The sequence below is a fragment of the Gorilla gorilla genome, chromosome 4, assembly GCF_029281585.2.
Source record: "Gorilla gorilla gorilla isolate KB3781 chromosome 4, NHGRI_mGorGor1-v2.1_pri, whole genome shotgun sequence".
In the NCBI taxonomy this organism is placed as follows: Eukaryota; Metazoa; Chordata; class Mammalia; order Primates; family Hominidae; genus Gorilla; species Gorilla gorilla.
The window spans coordinates 48,040,200-48,058,908 of NC_073228.2; the positions used below are offsets into that span (position 1 = coordinate 48,040,200).

Sequence of the window (18,709 nt, forward strand, 5' to 3'; positions counted from 1 at the left end):
GGATTGCTATTCTAACTTTACAGATACGAAACTGGGATCAGGGAAGGTTAACAAGGCACTCAGATTCACACACTATTAAGAAGGTGGGGAAGTTGGGATTTTTGATTCCAAACCCTTTGCTCTTTCCTAGTCAAAACAATAAAGTCAGTTCTATGCCTCACTTTTCCTTTTTTTTTTTTTTGACATATTATAATAGGGGGTGTGTGTGTTTGCAGAGGCAGCATCTTGCTATGTTGTCTAAGCTGATCTCGAACTCCTGGGCTTAATCACTTAAGACCTCCTGTCTTGGTCTCCCAAAGTGCTGGGATTACAGGTGTGAGCCGGTGCGCCTAGCTCACCATGCCTCACTTTTAGCGCAGTGTGATCCTACACAAATTGCCCTGTGTATATTCCAAGGGACGATCTGGGTTTGTAGGGCCAGAAACACGTGCAGTTCTGGGGTAGCGGGGAGGTGGTCGGTGGCTCTTTTGACAAAAAAATACCAAATGATGAAAACAAAATTAAGTTCAGGGCCTTGGGCAGGTCCTGCAAGTTAGGGGCCTAGAAGCTGAAATTTCATTAACATCTACTAGTGGTAAATCCGCTTCTCCTACATGCCAGTGCCCTCTGGGAAAAAAAAACAAAAACAGGACACACCAGATCTTGACAGGGCTTCCTCCCTGTTTGTGAAACGTGACAGAAGTGGGATGTGGAAGTCCTGGGAAAGCAATCTCATTTCTCCCAGGAGACAAGAGGAATTACAGCAGCAGCGAGGCAGGCCGAGTGAAGGAGAAGGCTGCGTGCCAGGGGAGAGTCGAAAGGGGCTGGGTGACCCAGCTGGCCGAGATGCGGGCAGTAGAGCGTCGGTGTGGGAGACTGGCAGCCTGAGAGCCAGGAGCAATGGCGCTGCCCCAGGAGCGGTGGCTGGAGGCTGGGCCCGTTGGAAGCAGGCTTCCTTCAGATGGTCTTCTGGCTCCCTGCGTCCTGTCCTGATAACCTTTCCTCTGAAAAGGGGAGGCAAAGACAGTCAACCACGGCCGTGCCAGTGGGAGAGTGGGTGGTGGATCCTGTCCAGGCCTTTCATCCCCGGCCTGCAGGACAGTGAACCGAGGGACGTCTTGTCGGAGGCTGCCCCGCTGCCGCCCGGGGCAGCGAGAACCGGGTGCTGGGCTCCCCTCGCGGCTGCCCGCCGCCGCCGGGGGGCAGCGCCTGCGGCCTGTTTTCCTAGGGCTGGCCGAGGCTTTTTGACAAGCTGATTGCGTGGCGGGGATTGGCTGGTCCGGGTGTGACGCCGGTAACAACAAAGGTGGAGTTGGAAGAAATTAGATTAAAGGAGAGGAAAAAAATTAAAGGGGGAGCTGGCATAGGACAGGAGGTAGAGACCGAGGGAGAGATGCGCCAAGCGGTGTCTCCCGGTTCCAACTCCCCCCACACCCGCCTCGACCCTAGAAGATCCCTCGCGCAAACCCACTGGGATTTTGCTCTTTCCCCTACCCCGGCCCAGTGACCGACGCCGGGGTAGGAAGGATAGCTGCTGCTTCTTGAAAAATCCCCGCAACTCCCACCCCGACACCCGTCACTACGACCCACGGGGAGAACTTTTTGCTCGGACTCCTCGGATCCTAAACCCAGAAAAACAGGGGACATTGAGAAGCTTGTCCTAAAACCCGGAAGGCCCTTGCGGAGCATGGAGATCGGATAAGGCGGGGTGCTCCCCCGGTTTTCCGATGTGTTGCAAATCTAAGAGCTTCTTTCTCGCTTTTTTTTTTTTTTTCCTGTAACTACCCCCCCTCCCTTTTGCTTCAGGGTTGCAAAAGCAAAGAGCAATAAAAAAAAAAAAAAAAAAAAAAAAAAAACCGCGCACACACTCAGACACACACCAGTGGCGACAGGGGAGAGTTGGAAAGACGCAGGAGAGAAGCAGGAGGCAGGAGGCAGCGGGGATGGAGCAATGGGAGCGGGAAGCAGGCAGGTTTCCTTGCAAATCCCCCTCCGGCCTCACGCCGTCTCGCCGGCCCCGGCAGGGGAGCGAGGACCCCGGCGAACAGATGGAGGAGTGGAGCTCGCTCTAGGCAGCTGGGCTTGGCCGGAGAATGGAGGAGCCACCAAGCGACCGGCTGATTGGAAGAGAAACGCAGAGCGATGGAGGCGGGGGTAGGAGGACGATTTCTCTGCGGGGACTGGCGGCGGCGTACACGCCCGGGTCGGGCGCTGCAGAGCTTGGCTGGCTTTCAACCCGCGCTCGCCGGCTCCAGCCCCGCGCGCCCCCACCCCTAGCCCTCCCGGCGGCTCCGCAGGTGAGTGCGAGCTGGGGGCAGAAATATCCAAAAGTCTCAACATGCCCGCCCTGCAAAAAAGAAAAAAAAAGGAAAAAAAAAAGAAGAAAACCCTTTTTCTTTAAAAAAAAATTTTTTTTTTGTGCAACCCCTAGAGCAGTGGGAGGGAAGGGGTGAGGCTGAGCCGCCCGGAGGAGGCGGAGGGGCCAGGCGAGGCCGGGGTGGCCCGGGAGGCGGCGGCGCCGAGGCGGCTCTGACGGGCAAGCGCTCGGAGCGGCGCTGCGCTGCGCCGAGGCGGGCGGGCGGGCGGAGCGGGGCGGGCGGAGCGCGGCGCGTGGGGCTCGCCATTAGCCGTCGCTCCGCTTCGCCATCTCGGGCTTTGTCTGGCGACTCGCTGCCCCGGCGTCGGCTGCAGCAGAGCTGCGGCTCGGCTGTTCGGCCCGCCGTGCTCCCAGGTGCCCCCGGCCTGCGCTCCCATCCACACGCTCGGTAAGTGAGCCCGGGAGCCGCGGATTTCGGGGGAGAGGGGTTGCTACGAGTGGCGGCGGCGCCGATCTCCATGCGCCCGGGCAGGCCTGGGGAGCCATGCCGGGCTGGATTGAACCGGCTCCCACAGCGGCCCCTCCGCCGGAGCCCGTCGTTCCCTTGCCGTTTCCGGGGTGTAAAGAGCAACGGGGATTTTTTTTTTTTTAATGCAGAGGTTTTAGTTTTCGGGTGTTTTTTTTTAAGTTTCGTATGTGCCGTTCGGCAATGAGAGGACCGCGAGGTAGGCACCGAAGCTGGACGCCGCGATCGGCGTGCGTGCGCCCCAAACCAGTGGCCACGCTCCGGGGTATGAGGGTGGGCGCGGACCGCTCGCTCCGGGAGGCGGGAGAGAGCTGGCCTGGAAGCCCTAGTCTGAGCTGGGAGGACTTGGGGGAGAGCTCCGGAGCAGGGCTGTGGGCGCCCCTCGAGCCTCCCCGGACGCCGGGGGCCCCTCCGGGCACCCTCTCCGCGGCCGCGCCTCGGCCCTCCCTCCCTCGCCGGCGAAGCCTGCTAGTTCCCCCGCGAGTCTGACGAGGTCGTTCTCGGCGCCCGCCCGCCCGCCTAGGCTCCGAGCCCCGCCGCCATCCGGGCGGCTGCGTGTCTCCCTGCCCCGGCCCCCCCCCCTTTCCCCGGCGGCGGCAGCAGCAGCAGCAGCAGCCGCCGCCGCCGCCAGCACCACCACCACCACCCCCCACCCCTCCTTCCTTCCCTCCGCCTCGGCCGCCCGGGTTCCCCCAGCTCCCGCCCCTCCTCCCAGCTGCCCCCCGCGGAGCCCGCCCGGGCAGGCTGTGGGAGGGAGCGGAGCCGGCGAGGCGGGCGGGCTGGCGCTCGCTCCCCGGGGGTCGGTGTGCGCTCTACGGGGAAGGACGCGCTCGCTGCCCCGCTTCTCCCGCCCCCCCTCCCGCTCCTCCTCCTCCCTTCTCCCTCCTCCTCCCCGCTCCGGCGGCTGAGGCTGCGGCGGCGGCGGGGGGTGTGCGAGCTGAGGCCGGGGCCGGCGGCGGGCGGGCTGCCTGCAGGCGGAGGGCGCTGTGCTTTGTGCTTTTCGCCGCGAGGAGCAGCAGGCAGCAGCCGCCGCCGCCACAGCAGCAGCAGCCGCCGCCCCAGCGCCGCCGCCTCGCCCGGAGGAGGAGCCGCTGCCGCCGCGGGAGGGAGCTGCGGCTGTGCCCGGCCGAGCGGGGGAGGGCGCCGCCACTCAGAGCCAGGGAGGGAGCCGCCGGAGCGGGAAGCCCGGAGGCCGCGCTGCGCCGGGTAACCGAGGCGGCTTGAGGACGCGCGCTGGGGTCGGGGCCGGACGGCAGGGAGCGAACCGCGGGGTGCAGTGGGCGCCCAGCGGGGACCCGAAGCGACCACCGAGCAGGCGACCGGGTGCGAGCAGACCAGGGTACTTGGGAGGACGCCGAAAGCCGGGGGAGGGGAAGGCAGGAAGCGAGGCCTGAGCCGAGCCCCGGCCGCTGGCGGAGGAGCCCGCGCTTCTCGGAGCCGGCAGGCGCAGTTCTCCCCGGCCGCCGGAGGGGGCGGCGGGGCCGGTGAGCGCTGCGCCCCCGCCTCCCGGCCGCCGTCCTCCCGCCCTCTCCTTGGCTCGGCTCCCCGGAGGCCGGGGCGGGGGCGCCGGCGGGGCTGGGCCGCAGGCTTGGGGGAGGCGGCGGTTCCCGCCGCGGTCGCGCCTCTGTGCCGGGCTCCTCCGTGCGCGTCGGGGTGGCTGGGCGGTGGCGGCGCCTCTGGCCGGGGTGGGTGGCTCGGGGGCGGGGGGCAGGCTAGGCCGCTTCTCTCCGGCTGCTTGCCCGCCTGTGCGGGCGGGGACGGCGAAGGGAGCCCGGGAGGGGGGAGCGGCGGGAATCCGGATCCGGTCCCCGGGGGCGGTGCGGCCGCTCCGCTCCGGGGCTGGCGGTGGCTGCGCTGCGTCCGGGTCCCCGCCGGGTTGCGGAGGCGGGGGGAACCGGCCGGGGGGAGGCGGGAGGAGGAGACTGGGGCGCGTGCCCGCTTCCGTTGCCGCGCGCGCCCTTTACCCGCCCTTCCTCTTCCCCCGCCCTCCAGCCTGGGGCCTCCCCGGGGCGGGCGCTCCGAGGAGGAGGAGATTTTTTCTTTTTTCTTTTTTTTTTTTTTGGCTGGGGTTGGGAAGGGGGGCGGAGGGCGGGCGCTCGCTGCACGCGGGAGCTAGGAGCAGGCCCTCGCGTGGCCAGGGGAGGGCGCGCGCCGCGGAGCCGGGCTGCAGGGGCGGGGGGAGGGGGTCACGAAGAAGAGGAGGGGCGCACTCCCATTCCCATAGACCCCTTAAGTCTAATAAGGTCATGGCTGGGTCTCTCAGAGTGTGGACCTGCCCCCTTCTACTCTGGGCGGGGAGGGTTAGAAAGTCGTTCACCTCTCAGCCTTCCTGAGTGGGAACTGATATGTCTTCCAAAGGGTGAGGTGGCTTTGACCCCGGGTTGCCCGGCCAGCACGACCGAGGAGGTGGCTGGACAGCTGGAGGATGAACGGAGAAGCCGACTGCCCCACAGACCTGGAAATGGCCGCCCCCAAAGGCCAAGGTAGGGGCATCCACCCCCGGCCCTCTGAAACTTAAACCCTCTTTCCCTCGTGACTGCGGGGCTCACTCCCTTCTTCAAGGGCTTTTTCAGTCTGCATACACTGAACTGGGGAAGAAAGTGCCTTGAGTATGAATCAAGCATCTCCCACACTTGGGGTTTGGCTGAATCCAAATTATTTGGCCTGGAGTGGCTCACGTCCCCTCTCTCCCTGTCCCTCACCCTCTGTGTTAGAGGAGGCCTGCCTTCTGGGGTTCCCATTCAGCCTGAAGTGTGTCCCAGCCCAGTGTCCTGGAATGGGAGGAAGGATGAGTGTAGAGGAAGGGTCAGGAAGGGGTTGGGGAAGGCTTCTCAGGCTTTTTAGGAAGACCATGAGGCTTTTGTAGAGGCAGGTGGAGAAAAGAGCTGTTTTGGTGGTTTTAGGCCCCAAGCAATGGGATATATGTACTCAACTAGATCTCTGCCTCATTCAGCAGTGATCCAGTCTAGATGGGGATAGAGAGTAGGATGAAGCTGGGCAGCTGGCCATGCTTGTGGGACATTGAGGGGAGAGGGGATTATGGGTCCACGTGGCCCATTCTGCAGAATCTCTGGCCTAGGTTACCAGATGCAAATGAAAATGGAGAGCCCTTTTGACTTCTGGCCTTGGGTGGCTATTCTCCCAGCCCATCCACAGTGGCCTAGAGCTCTCTGGGGCTGCATTTCAGTGGCTGAAAAATAACTGTTCCAGACCTGTTCTTGCTTCCCTGGGTAGTTGGGCTGACAAGACAGCTTGTAATTCTGGGGGTTCTCCCTGGAGCAGGGCCCTGAGAGTTTTTGTGCACCTGCCTACCTTGCCTCAGAGCTGCCCTGTATCCTGCTTCTGCTTCTGTTTCCTTTTTCGTATTTGCCAGAAATTCTCCCTTGATCTGCTTTAAGGGGCTAGGGGGTGGTGGGTGTCTCTAACGTTGGTTTCCAGCTGTGCAGGAGAGACATCTGCATGGATTTTCCTTACTGTCCACACCCCATTCTCAGTCGTTGCACATTTAGAATATCCACTCAGAACTTGAACTTGGTAGCACATTTAGATATATTGCCTCCCTGCTTCCCTCCTTCTCTGACAAGCTACCTCGTTTCCCACAAAGCCCTGAATCACTGTACCTTCATTTCCACCCCTCTTCCCCTTACAGCAAATAGCTGCCCGTTGCAGCTTGGCACAGTAGAAATGATAATAGCCTTGAAGCAAGCCAGACTTGAGTTCGAGCCTGGCTTTCTAGGTATAGCATGGTCTGGACTGGAGTCCCTGCCCTGATCCAATATGGCCACAGTTTCCTTAGGGCTGAGCCATATCTTGTCTGTGCCTTCAGATGGGAAGCAACCAGGGGCTGGAATGCCCTAGGGAGGAAGAGTTGAGCACTCAAGAACTGGGGAACAGATCGGGGGGATAGCATGAGCCAGGCATGATGGCCTCTGTTACTCTTTACCAGACCGTTGGTCCCAGGAAGACATGCTGACTTTGCTGGAATGCATGAAGAACAACCTTCCATCCAATGACAGCTCCAAGTTCAAAACCACCGAATCACACATGGACTGGGAAAAAGTAGCATTTAAGGACTTTTCTGGAGACATGTGCAAGCTCAAATGGGTGGAGATTTCTAATGAGGTAACTGATCCCCCTTTTCTGACACACACACATACACACATACCCCCACTCAGCGTGGTGGGGGAAGTGAAACAGGCTGTAAACAGGAAGGAAAGAGACCAGGAGAGGCATTCATGTGGTCTCCCGTTAGCTCTCTACCTGCCCCTTTGCATTTTGGGAGGTGGCACAGTTGACAGCACTGGCTTAAAGTTATGCCACTTTCTATCTGAGTGGTCTTGAGCCAAACAGCCTGAGCTGTGCTGAGATTGACGGAGGTGCTAGCATGCTGAGATTGACGGAGGTGTTAGCATGGACAACCAGGTTGAGGTCAGTTAGTCCCCTTGTTGCTGGCCTTTGGTGTGTACTGACTGCCTGGGCCTCTGCATGGGCCAGTGCCTGGGTGTCGTGCTGCCTGCTTCATTTGGCTGTTGGCCTCTGCTCTTCTTTGGTAAATTTAGTCTAGTATAGAGTAGAAGAGACTCGTTATAAGATGGGGGTATGCTACTGTGTGGCATTTTCTTTTTCCCAACTTCCCCTTCCTCCCACCCCTCTTCCTCCAGGTGAGGAAGTTCCGTACATTGACAGAATTGATCCTCGATGCTCAGGAACATGTTAAAAATCCTTACAAAGGCAAAAAACTCAAGGTGAGTTACTAGGAGGAGGAGCATGAGGGGTATGGGAGGAAAGGTCCAAAGAAGGGATGTATTTGACCTCCATTGTGTCCTTGTCCCTTCTTCCAGAAACACCCAGACTTCCCAAAGAAGCCCCTGACCCCTTATTTCCGCTTCTTCATGGAGAAGCGGGCCAAGTATGCGAAACTCCACCCTGAGATGAGCAACCTGGACCTAACCAAGATTCTGTCCAAGAAATACAAGGAGCTTCCGGAGAAGAAGAAGGTGGGGGGAGGAGGGGATAGGCTGGGAGCAGCTGGTGTGGTGTGGGTCAGTTGGAGGTAGGCGTTGGAGAAACCTGGCATCAGGGATGAGGGTGAGTCAGCACAGCAGAATAGGTCCTGGGCAGCCAAACCTGATTGCCCCTTCCTCGGCCCACACATGGTCAGGCACAGGCACCATCACAGATGTAAACCAGACAGCAGGTGCTCAGACCAACCTTTCCCCCTACAGAAAACCCACAGCATTCTGTTTCAAGCTCTCTCTCCCCCATACACCCATCCTCACTGTTAGGCTCCGCAGCACTTCTTCACCCTCTATGACGTTTCCCGTCATGGTCTCATTTGATACTTGCAATGTCTTTATAAAGGTAACCCTAGGAAAAGGTTATCCCAGTTTTGTGGGCAAGGAACTGAGGTGCAGGAGGGTTAAGTGTCCCGGGTGACACAACTATTGATGCTAGAGCAGGATTTAGTGCCCCAGAGTCCCAGTCCAGTGCTGTTACTGCCACGTCCACCTGTGAAGTGCACTTCTCCACGCACACGTGTTCACTCAAGGACACACATTGTCCCTCCTGGCCTCATACTGTTCCTTGCAGAGGTCGGGCACTGTCCCAGACCATCAAAGCATTAACTCTGGGTGGAGGGTTGCCCAAGCCTCCCAGGCAGGGCTCAGTCACAGAGCTCAGGAGGTCCCTCCCAGAGACAGGCAGCAAAACATTGAAGGAGCCTGCAGATGGGACACGAGGAAGATGGGATGGGGACAGAGGACACAAAGAAGAGACACGGGACAAGGAGACAGAGCCAGGGATAGATGGGGAAGGGCAGCAGGAAAGACAAGAAGCACATCTGCTTGGAGAGGAAACAAAGTCATACACAGCCAGTTCTCAAAAGGGGGCACTGGCCGCTGCCATGCTATGAGTAGCCCTTTTTCCTGGTTGGCATACCCTGGCTGCAGACTCACATGCCCTTGGTGCTGTACCCAAAAAAGAAGCCAGCTGTCTGCAACCACTGCCCAAGCAGAGAGGGGTATGGATTGCTGGAACTGTTGACCCCTTTGATGAGGATGTTGGACAGTTGACTGCACACACCCAAACACTCTCATGGGATGGGAGGGAGAGGCCAAGCTCTAGAGTCAGAGCCAGGGAAGGTCAGAAGAAACTGGTAAAGTGGACAAGGTGCTGTCCTGGGGGACACAAGACTTGGGCCTGTTCTCCTGGCTCTGCCACTGAATCGCTGTGTATGGGGCCTTTGGTAAGTCATTTCACTTCTGTGGGCCTGGTCTTTATGTGAGGTGAGCCAGGTCTGTGTGGTGCCCTCCAGGTCTAAAACTGTTTTGTCTGAGGAGGACTGAGATGGGGGAAGAGGAGGCTGAGCTCTGCTTCTGGTTTTCTGTGGGAACTGTGGGAAAGGAGCACTGCCTTTCTATGCCTGGTGCTTCTATAAGAGGCAGGGGTTGGGCTCAGTTGCCATGAGCTCCTGGCACCTGCCAGTGCCACTCTTGTGAGCCTGCGAGGATGAAAGAAGAGATGGACATTGTGTGGGAGCCAAGAGAGAAGGTCGATGAGGAAGAGAAAGAGACACATTGGAAAGGAGGAACAAGAGGGAGACTATGGAGAAGTGGGGAAAGATGCAGGGAGGGAGTGAGGTGAGTGGGGAGGCTAAAAAGGGGGTGATGAAGGGAAGGGAAGCCAAGCGGTGGGAAAGAATGAGTGGGCTGAGGGAGGGAGGGCTGGAGGGGCCAGACAGCCAGGATCCTGGAGAAAGAGAAGAAGGTGATGGTGTGAGAACTGGGCAGGAAGATGCAGGGTAGCTGGCTGAGACTTGTATTGGAAGAACTCGCTCTGGGTTCCCCTCCACACAATCTCCCCTCATGCCTTGGAAACAGGACTCAGCCCAGCCCTGGCCATAGATGTAGAGGCTACCTACAAGGGGACAGACTAATGTCAGCTGACACAGACAGTGAGAAGAGGGAGTGACAGGAGCAAGGCCTGCACCTGACGCCACTGTGAGAGTTCTGTGGTGTTGGAGAAACGAGTGGGGGAGCCTCAGCGCTGCCACTGCGCACTGTGTGACCGTGGGTAATGCCATGGCCCCCTTCTGGGACTCTTGCTCAGAAGGAGAGAATAGGATGTAGGATTCAGTGTCTGGGCGACCCCTGCAGCTCCCACCATCTGTGGTAGAAGCCAGCAGGTCTGCTCTGTGGTGAGTCCCGCCAGGAGGCGGGCAGGGCGCCAGCCTCCACTCCCTGCATCACAGCGTGGGAGGCAGAAGAGCCAGCGAGGAGGGGTCTGGGTGGCCTTCATAGCTCAGGGTGAGATACCCTTGGGTCCTGAGTGACCCCATCCCCTCCTCCCCCCAGATGAAATATATTCAGGACTTCCAGAGAGAGAAACAGGAGTTCGAGCGAAACCTGGCCCGATTCAGGTAAGGCAGTGGAGCCCAGAGGAGGGCCACGGGGCACTGGGGGCAGCAGAATAGGCTAACCCTGGCCAGAGCCTTGAGTTTGCCATCTCTGAGGCATGGAAGAGGATGGGTCACATGTGAGCCCTAGTGTGTCATGCTCAGGGGCAGAGACAGGCAGGCAGCCACCGTCCCACTGAGCCCCAGCTGAAAGGCCCAGGAGGCTTGGTGGGTGGGGCAGCTAGCTTGAGTCTGCCCTGGCAGCGTCCCCTGCTGATCCTTGCTCCCCGTGTCCTGGCTAGGGAGGATCACCCCGACCTAATCCAGAATGCCAAGAAATCGGACATCCCAGAGAAGCCCAAAACCCCCCAGCAGCTGTGGTACACCCACGAGAAGAAGGTGTATCTCAAAGTGCGGCCAGATGTGAGTGTCCGGCCAAGGGTTGGGGGTGGAGGATGCACGGCGGTGGCCAGGGGGGAGCCGCGCCAGGTCGGCCGGGCACGGTGCAGGGGAGCAGGAAAGGAGGCCCCTCCCCAGGGGTGGGCTGCATGGACAGGGCCCGGGCCAGCTGGCGTGCGAGCGTGTGCGTGTGTGCGTGCGTGTATGAGCCAGTCCCCTTGCACCCAGGCGGGATCCCCGCCTCTCCGCCTTCCCCTCCTGGCCTGTGGGGGACACTGATGTGACCTCCCATGGCCTGAGGGGGCGGGGGCCTCTGTGCCCCCTTCCCCCTTCCCCCCTCCCCCTGCCCCTGGCTGCCTGTGCGTGTCTGACGGCTTTTGGTTTGCAGGCCACTACGAAGGAGGTGAAGGACTCCCTGGGGAAGCAGTGGTCTCAGCTCTCGGACAAAAAGAGGCTGAAATGGATTCATAAGGCCCTGGAGCAGCGGAAGGAGTACGAGGTTAGGCTTCCGCTGCGCTCCTCCCCGTCCGGCTCTTCACGAGCCTCTGCCCTCCGACTCCGTGGCCACCGCACTCTGCGGGAGGTGTCACTCCCCATCCCTCTGTTGAGGGAGGGGCCTTCTGGGCCCCTCACCTCTGCCCCTACCTTCCCCACCCCCCACCCCCATGAGATCTCAGGCTAGGGCAGGGCAGGGCACCACGTCTCGTGTGACACCACTGACGCGCAGCCACCCCCAGCTTTGCTCCTTGCCTGCCCTCCCCAGCGGCTCTCCCCCTGCCCCTGCCCTAGCTAACTCCACACCCCATTGCCCTCCGTCCCCCCACCTGGCTCTGCAGGAGATCATGAGAGACTATATCCAGAAGCACCCAGAGCTGAACATCAGTGAGGAGGGTATCACCAAGTCCACCCTCACCAAGGCCGAACGCCAGCTCAAGGACAAGTTTGACGGGCGACCCACCAAGCCACCTCCGTGAGCGCTGCCCTGGGATGGGTGGGCGAGTGGGCAGCTGGGAAGTTGGGCTGGGCTCTGCAGGTGAGAAGGCCTGCTGCCCTGCTCGCTTACGGGCTGCGCCTCTCTCCCCGCGGCTCTGATAGGAACAGCTACTCGCTGTACTGCGCAGAGCTCATGGCCAACATGAAGGACGTGCCCAGCACGGAGCGCATGGTGCTGTGCAGCCAGCAGTGGAAGCTGCTGTCCCAGAAGGAGAAGGACGCCTATCACAAGAAGTGTGATCAGGTGAGCTGTGGCAGGGGCCACCCTGCCTTGGGGTTTTGAAGCATGAGGTCTGATCCCATCTTGGGCCAGTCAGTCCCTGGTGGCGTGTGCCTTGGGTACCTGCCTCCAATACAGTGTGGGGCTGGGCTGGGCTTAGCAACTGAGCCCGTCCAGGCAGGGAGTCCAGCCCACACCCAGGCTCTGGAGGCCCGCTGAAGGTCACTGTCCTCCGAGTACTGCAGGGTCTGTGGTGACACTGTCTCCAGACTGATCCTGACTCCACTCACTTTCCCAGAAAAAGAAAGATTACGAGGTGGAGCTGCTCCGTTTCCTCGAGGTGAGTGTTCCTCCGGTGGGGCAGTGGGCAGAGAAGACTGGGACTTGGCAGGCAGAGCCCTGGTGAGCCCCTGGAGATAGGGCACCATGCAGTCTGGGTGCCAGGCATGCAGCCCCGTGCTCCTCTTTCCTGACCAGAGCCTGCCTGAGGAGGAGCAGCAGCGGGTCTTGGGGGAAGAGAAGATGCTGAACATCAACAAGAAGCAGGCCACCAGCCCCGCCTCCAAGAAGCCAGCCCAGGAAGGGGGCAAGGTGGGCAGAGGGTGCGGCCGCGCAGGCGGGGGTGGGCAAGGCTGGGCTCCCTGGCAGCACCCACGGACCCCGACCCTCTGCACCTGGACAGGGCGGCTCCGAGAAGCCCAAGCGGCCCGTGTCGGCCATGTTCATCTTCTCGGAGGAGAAGCGGCGGCAGCTGCAGGAGGAGCGGCCTGAGCTCTCCGAGAGCGAGCTGACCCGCCTGCTGGCTCGAATGTGGAACGACCTGTCTGAGAAGAAGAAGGTCAGGCTGCCTGGCGGAGCGCTGTGCCCCCTAGGGGGGCTGCCAGGGCCCACTCCTCCCCTTGGCGGGCCGTGCCACCTCGCCCCTGGCCGCCTGAGCCACGCGGTGCCTGGGCTGGGACGTGGGGCCGGCGCCCAGCAGCCGGAAGGCGGGAAGCTGTCAGCTGAGCGCCGCAGGCCAGGCGGGGGCGAGCCCCAGGCGGGAGACATCTGCACCAGCCCACGCTTCTGCCCGCCGGCGGGAGCGCCTGAGCTGCTGCGCGGGGAGCGCGCGCCCTCTGGGGGTGGGTGGAAGGCTGACGCCCGGGCCATCCCCGCAGGCCAAGTACAAGGCCCGAGAGGCGGCGCTCAAGGCTCAGTCGGAGAGGAAGCCCGGCGGGGAGCGCGAGGAACGGGGCAAGCTGCCCGAGTCCCCCAAAAGAGCTGAGGAGATCTGGCAACAGAGCGTTATCGGCGACTACCTGGCCCGCTTCAAGGTGACAGGGGTGGGAAAAGGTAGTACTGCAGCCTCTAGCCCCGGGTGACCCCTCCCACGGCTGATACCCTTATTGGTCCCCAGAATGACCGGGTGAAGGCCTTGAAAGCCATGGAAATGACCTGGAATAACATGGAAAAGAAGGAGAAACTGATGTGGATTAAGAAGGCAGCCGAAGACCAAAAGCGATATGAGGTAGGAATGGGGATGGGGCCACCCCATTCATTGAAAGCTCGGGAACTCCCCTTTGGTTGGGCAGCTCTGAGCAAGAAGTCCCAGCCTTGGTCTGTGACCCTCAGCAAGTCTCAGCTTCCTTCTCTGAACCTCTGTCTCTCATCAGTAAGGTGGGGGTGACATTGCTAACCTCCAGGCTGACTCGGAGGATGCGAGCAGTTGTGAAAGCACTTGTAAACTGTGGTGCCTGCCTCAGACGTGAGCTGTTAGGAAGTTGCTCACTAGCTACCTGTTTCTCTTCCTCCCTGGCACAGAAAAAGACAGCCAGCTAAGGTGCTGATGGCATGAAGCAGAAGGCAGCAGTATTTTGGGGGTGGGACTGGGGGGTGAGTGTGACCTTTCTCCCTCCAGAGAGAGCTGAGTGAGATGCGGGCACCTCCAGCTGCTACAAATTCTTCCAAGAAGATGAAATTCCAGGGAGAACCCAAGAAGCCTCCCATGTGAGCCTGGGGGTTGGAGTCTGCCCTGGAGGTGGGGGAGGGTCAGGGCTGGATGGCTGCTTTGTTGGGGTCCTGACCCTCCTTCTACCACCCCCACCTCCCAGGAACGGTTACCAGAAGTTCTCCCAGGAGCTGCTGTCCAATGGGGAGCTGAACCACCTGCCGCTGAAGGAGCGCATGGTGGAGATCGGCAGTCGCTGGCAGCGCATCTCCCAGAGCCAGAAGGAGCACTACAAAAAGCTGGCCGAGGAGCAGCAAAAGCAGTACAAGGTGCACCTGGACCTCTGGGTTAAGGTGAGAGGGCAAGGGACCCTTGGAAGGAACAGAGGCATCAGACTAAGCCAGCACCATCCTAGCCTGGCCCATCCACCCACTTGTGCTGGCTGGTCTCATTCATGATTTCATTCCATGCCCTCGCAATCCTTCAGGATAACGGTCACTGTCACCCGTTTATTTTTATTTTTTATTTTATTTTTTGAGACAGTCTTGCTCTCTTGCCCAGGCTGGAGTACAGTGGTGTAGTCTCGGCTCACTGCAACCTCCACCTCCCAGGTTCAAGCGATTCTCCTTCCACAGCCTCCAGAGTAGCTGGGGCTACAGACATGTACCACCACACCTGGCTAATTTTTGTATTTTTAGTAGAGATGGGCAGGCTGGTCTCGAACTCCTGACCTCATGTGATCCGCCCACCTCGGCCTCCCAAAGCGCTGGGACTACAGGCTTGAGCCGCCGTCCGCAGCCACTATCACCCTTTTAAAAATAAGGAAACCAAGGCTCAGAGAGGTTAAGTAACTTGCCCAAGGTCACACAGTAAGTAGAAGAATCCAAATCAGACTGCCTTTTCCTCCCCCATCCGGGACCACGGGACCTCTCCTAGACTCCTGGCCTTTGTGCTTCCCCTCTGTGCTTTGGTTGAGTAGTCAGATCTGTAAAGTGGAGAGAATCACCTGTGTCCTTCCCACTCACCAAGGCAGGTTGGCCAAGGACCCAGGAAGATTGTGGGGATTTGCTGTTTCAGAAGTTCGGTGAGCCCCACTGCCTCATCGGTGGCTCAAGGGTTTGGTGTTGGGGTGTGGTTGATGATGCCAGGCTGACTTATCACGGGGGCACTTCTTTGGAGTGAGGAAGACTCTGATAGGAGCTTCCATTTGCGAAAAGCAACAGGGAAAATGTGAAAACCAACAGTCTTAGTGGTTTAGAGAAGGACTCTGGGTATCAGAAGCAGAAATACTATGGTTTGGGCCAGCGCAGTGGCTCACGCCTGTAATCCTAGCACTTTGGGAGCCCAAGGTGTGAAGGATCACTTGAGGCCAGGAGTTCAAGACCATCCTGGGCAACATAGTGAGACTGCTGTCTCTACAAAAAATTATAAGGTAGCATGGTGTGGTGGCACATGCCTGTAGTCCCAGCTACTCTGGAGGCTGAGTTGGAAGGATCACTTGAGCCTGGGAAGGTCAAGGCTGCAGTGAGCTGAGATTGTGCCACTGCACTCCAGCCTGGGTGACAGAGCAAGACCCTGTTTCAAAAAAAAAAAAAGAAAAAAAAATTAGAACTGTGTTCTCAGATCCCAGGGGCTCTCTGCGGAGACCCAAAATCTAGGGAGCCTGGGAGGGGTAAGATGGGGTGATGATATATAAATGCTCAGCCCACTGCCTAGCACTGGGCCAGCATGCTCAGTCAGCAGTAGTTGGCTATGTTCCAACCCTTGCCGCTTCTGTCTCCCCCAGAGCCTGTCTCCCCAGGACCGTGCAGCATATAAAGAGTACATCTCCAATGTGAGTCTGGGAGCAGAGCAGCAGTGGGGTAGGGGTGGGGGAATTCAGGGGTGTCGAACTCATGGCTGCCACCTTTGTGTCCCCATCCTGCAGAAACGTAAGAGCATGACCAAGCTGCGAGGCCCAAACCCCAAATCCAGCCGGACTACTCTGCAGTCCAAGTCGGTAAGGAGCCCCTCCCAGATGCAGGGGCATGGGGCGGGGGGCACTGCCTGGAATGGCTGGGCAGAGACCAGAGACCACTGATGTGCCTCCGTCCCTCCAAGGAGTCCGAGGAGGATGATGAAGAGGATGAGGATGACGAGGACGAGGATGAAGAAGAGGAAGATGATGAGAATGGGGACTCCTCTGAAGATGGCGGCGACTCCTCTGAGTCCAGCAGCGAGGACGAGAGCGAGGATGGGGATGAGGTGGGGCAGACAGGGCACAGTGGGAGGGGAGGGGAGTCCTGCCAGGAGGGCCACCTGGTGACTCCACATCCTTTCTCACCCCCCAGAATGAAGAGGATGACGAGGACGAAGACGACGACGAGGATGACGATGAGGATGAAGATAATGAGTCCGAGGGCAGCAGCTCCAGCTCCTCCTCCTCAGGGGACTCCTCAGACTCTGACTCCAACTGAGGCTCAGCCCCACCCCAGGGCAGCCAGGGAGAGCCCAGGAGCTCCCCTCCCCAACTGACCACCTTTGTTTCTCCCCCATGTTCTGTCCCTTGCCCCCCTGGCCTCCCCCACTTTCTTTCTTTCTTTAAAAAAAAAAAAATACGGTGGGGCTAGGGGGCTGGAGGAGCCCAGGCCAGGACTCTGCAGCCTCAGAGACATCAGCCCTTGGGGGTCCTCCTCCAGGGACAGCAACTATCAGACTAAGCCAGCACCGGACCAGCCTGGCCCACCCCACCCACTTCTGCACTTGCAGTTCCGGCATGGACAATGGACCGGAGAGTGGGGGTGGGGGGTCCCAAAGAGTTTGATGAGGCCCTCCACACCTGCAGCCCAATCCAAGGTGGGGTGGAAGCTTGGGGAAGACCCATTCCTTCCCAGAGGGGCCTGCCACCTGGACCCCTGCATTGGAACTGGAGGCAGGGAACATGGGGAGAAGGAGGGTCGGTGCCTTCAAGAAAACAGGCGCTGCCCTGGTGGCCCTCTCCCCTGCCTCCTGCAGGAAGGAGCTGCCTGGACCCGTTCATGGGGGAGGGGGCAGAAGTGTTTTTTATATATGTGTATATATTTTTTTTTAAGCTCTGAGCTGTCAACGAGACGTTTCCTACCGATCTCGGCTGCCGTCTCTGTTGTCATTTCTGGGAGAGGGAGGGTTTAGGGGTAGATTTGGAACCTTTTAAAAATGGTCTTGATGTGTGTGGAAGAGAGTATGTGTATGTGTGTTCCTGTACATAGCATGGGTGCAGCTGTGGATGTGTGCAAAAGAGTGTGAGTGTGTGTGTGTGTGTGTAAAGGGGTCTGTCCTAGAGCCCACATCAGTTTGTTGTGAATCTGGAAAAAGGGTCGGTGAGGGCCGGGAGATGTTGACCCTGGTGGGAGCAGGCTGAGGCTGCCCCGTTCTCCACATCCTCTGTTTTGCCCAGTCTCTGATTCCATTAGGGGGAGTGTGCTGAAGCCATTCTCGGATGCTTCCCAGATCAGGCTCCCTCGGCCAGAGTCACATGCATCCGAGCTGCTGGTCTCCATTGTCCAGCAGGAAGGCGGAAAGGCAGGCAAGATGGTGTGAAGCTTAAAGCTTGTATTTGATGGAAAAGGTCTCCCCTGTTCATCTGAGAGGCCAAGCCTGGCCACCCCAGGCTCAGAACCTGGGCTTCAAGAAATGTGCTGGGAGCTCCTAACTTACACATCCCTGCAGCCTTCCTTGAATCCTCCCACCACCCCCTATTTCCTTTAATTTCTCAGGTCTGCTCCCTCCTCCCCCAACCCCACAGCTGGGCAAGAAGTCTGCAAAAGCTGCATCTGCAGCTGTCTCTAACTCTTCCCAGCCATCTCCCGTATTTTTTGGTACCTTGATTCCTTGACTCTTAATAAGCCAAGCCACCTTATCTTTGTAGTTGTTATTTTTTTGTTGACTAAATTTGGGGGGTTCTTTTTTTATGGTCATGTCACTGACCTATTAAATTGGGGCTTGGTGCTTTTCCACCTTCCCCCTCTGAATGAAAGCCAAGGAATGGGGGAAGAGCGGGAACTCTGCCGCAGAGGTGGAGCAAGAACGGTGAAGGGCCCTGGTCCCAGAGAGGCTGGTGGGTCCCTCTCCCAAAGGAAGGCAGACAGTCTCTGCTTTGCCTTGGACCTTGGTGCTGGGGGTGGGGAGGCCTGGGGGGGACACTCCCCACTCCCATTCCCCTTCCTTTGTCCTAATCCTGGAATTAAGTACAGGGGTTTATAGGTTCTATTTCTTCCCAAGAGCCCTGCAAAGAACCCTAGTTTCCTATTTGGATGCCCCTACACTGTTGTGTTTCAGTGGAATGTATTTTCATTTAAAAACAACTTTGAATGGGGCACTTTTTCTTTCCTGTTTTAAACATTGAAAAATTCTTACAGTACAAACAGGACTGTCAGGGTGGGGGTGTTGGTGCTGTAAGAGGTCACTCTTGAGTGCATTTTGGCACTGGGATGGGATGGCTGGGGTGGGAAGACCCCCATCCCCACCCCCAACTTCTTTTCTAATATTTAAGGAGTGTTTTGTAGGATTCAACAACCACCACAACTTGAATTTGTATCATGGGAGGTGGGAGGGAGTGGCTTAGAGGTGTCTGCCTATGCTTAAAGCCAACTGTGGAAGTTTTGTTTTCCCTTTTTTGTATAATAAAGTGAAAAACAAAGGTTTGACTGCTGTCTGGTCACTGGAATCAATGAAGGTTCACAGGGGTGACCCAACAGGTTTGATCTATAAAAATGCTTGAAGCCAATTTGCCTTTTCTTCCTAGAACTATCTTCCTCTTCCCTAAAGATTCCATAGGCAACCTACCTTCACATTGTTCTGTGCTACTGTTCTTGCCCTTTTCTCAATTCCATTTGTTCACCTTGGGTTGTGAGACCACTAAAGATTCTGAGAAGTTGGAGAACAAATGCATTTTCACCCAAAGTACATGGTCTTGGGGAATTGGAGGTGATGAGCTA

At 58.5% G+C, this 18,709-nt stretch overlaps 1 protein-coding gene across 28 annotated transcripts; it reads left to right on the forward strand.

The window, feature by feature from the left end:
• Positions 1 to 1,856: 1,856 nt before the first annotated feature.
• Positions 1,857 to 16,857, forward strand: UBTF (upstream binding transcription factor). Of its 28 annotated transcripts, none has more exons than XM_004041557.5 (21): positions 1,861 to 2,276; positions 5,181 to 5,305; positions 6,769 to 6,944; positions 7,484 to 7,567; positions 7,664 to 7,819; positions 10,175 to 10,239; positions 10,518 to 10,638; positions 11,003 to 11,113; positions 11,451 to 11,584; positions 11,710 to 11,851; positions 12,126 to 12,167; positions 12,305 to 12,418; positions 12,510 to 12,665; positions 12,985 to 13,140; positions 13,224 to 13,334; positions 13,725 to 13,813; positions 13,918 to 14,107; positions 15,541 to 15,588; positions 15,682 to 15,753; positions 15,855 to 15,998; positions 16,085 to 16,857. In XM_004041557.5, exons 2-21 carry the CDS (start codon positions 5,248 to 5,250, stop codon positions 16,208 to 16,210), a joined length of 2,295 nt encoding a protein of 764 aa, XP_004041605.1. In that variant the 5' UTR covers positions 1,861 to 2,276; positions 5,181 to 5,247; the 3' UTR covers positions 16,211 to 16,857. The 28 variants fall into 28 exon arrangements, with proteins under 28 accessions (XP_030867548.1, XP_055243923.1, XP_004041605.1 ...); XM_019027356.4 differs by lacking the exon at positions 1,861 to 2,276 and adding an exon at positions 2,496 to 2,744; XM_055387944.2 differs by lacking the exon at positions 1,861 to 2,276 and adding an exon at positions 2,758 to 3,021.
• Positions 16,858 to 18,709: the final 1,852 nt, after the last annotated feature.

Bases quoted from the DNA above. Each gene is read 5' to 3' on its own strand.
- UBTF (XM_031011688.3), top strand. From the start codon at position 5,248: ATGAACGGAGAAGCCGACTGCCCCACAGACCTGGAAATGGCCGCCCCC. The intron at 12,666-12,984 runs GTCAGGCTGCCT...CCATCCCCGCAG, and splicing joins ACCTGTCTGAGAAGAAGAAG to GCCAAGTACAAGGCCCGAGA. The intron at 14,108-15,540 runs GTGAGAGGGCAA...TGTCTCCCCCAG, and splicing joins ACCTGGACCTCTGGGTTAAG to AGCCTGTCTCCCCAGGACCG.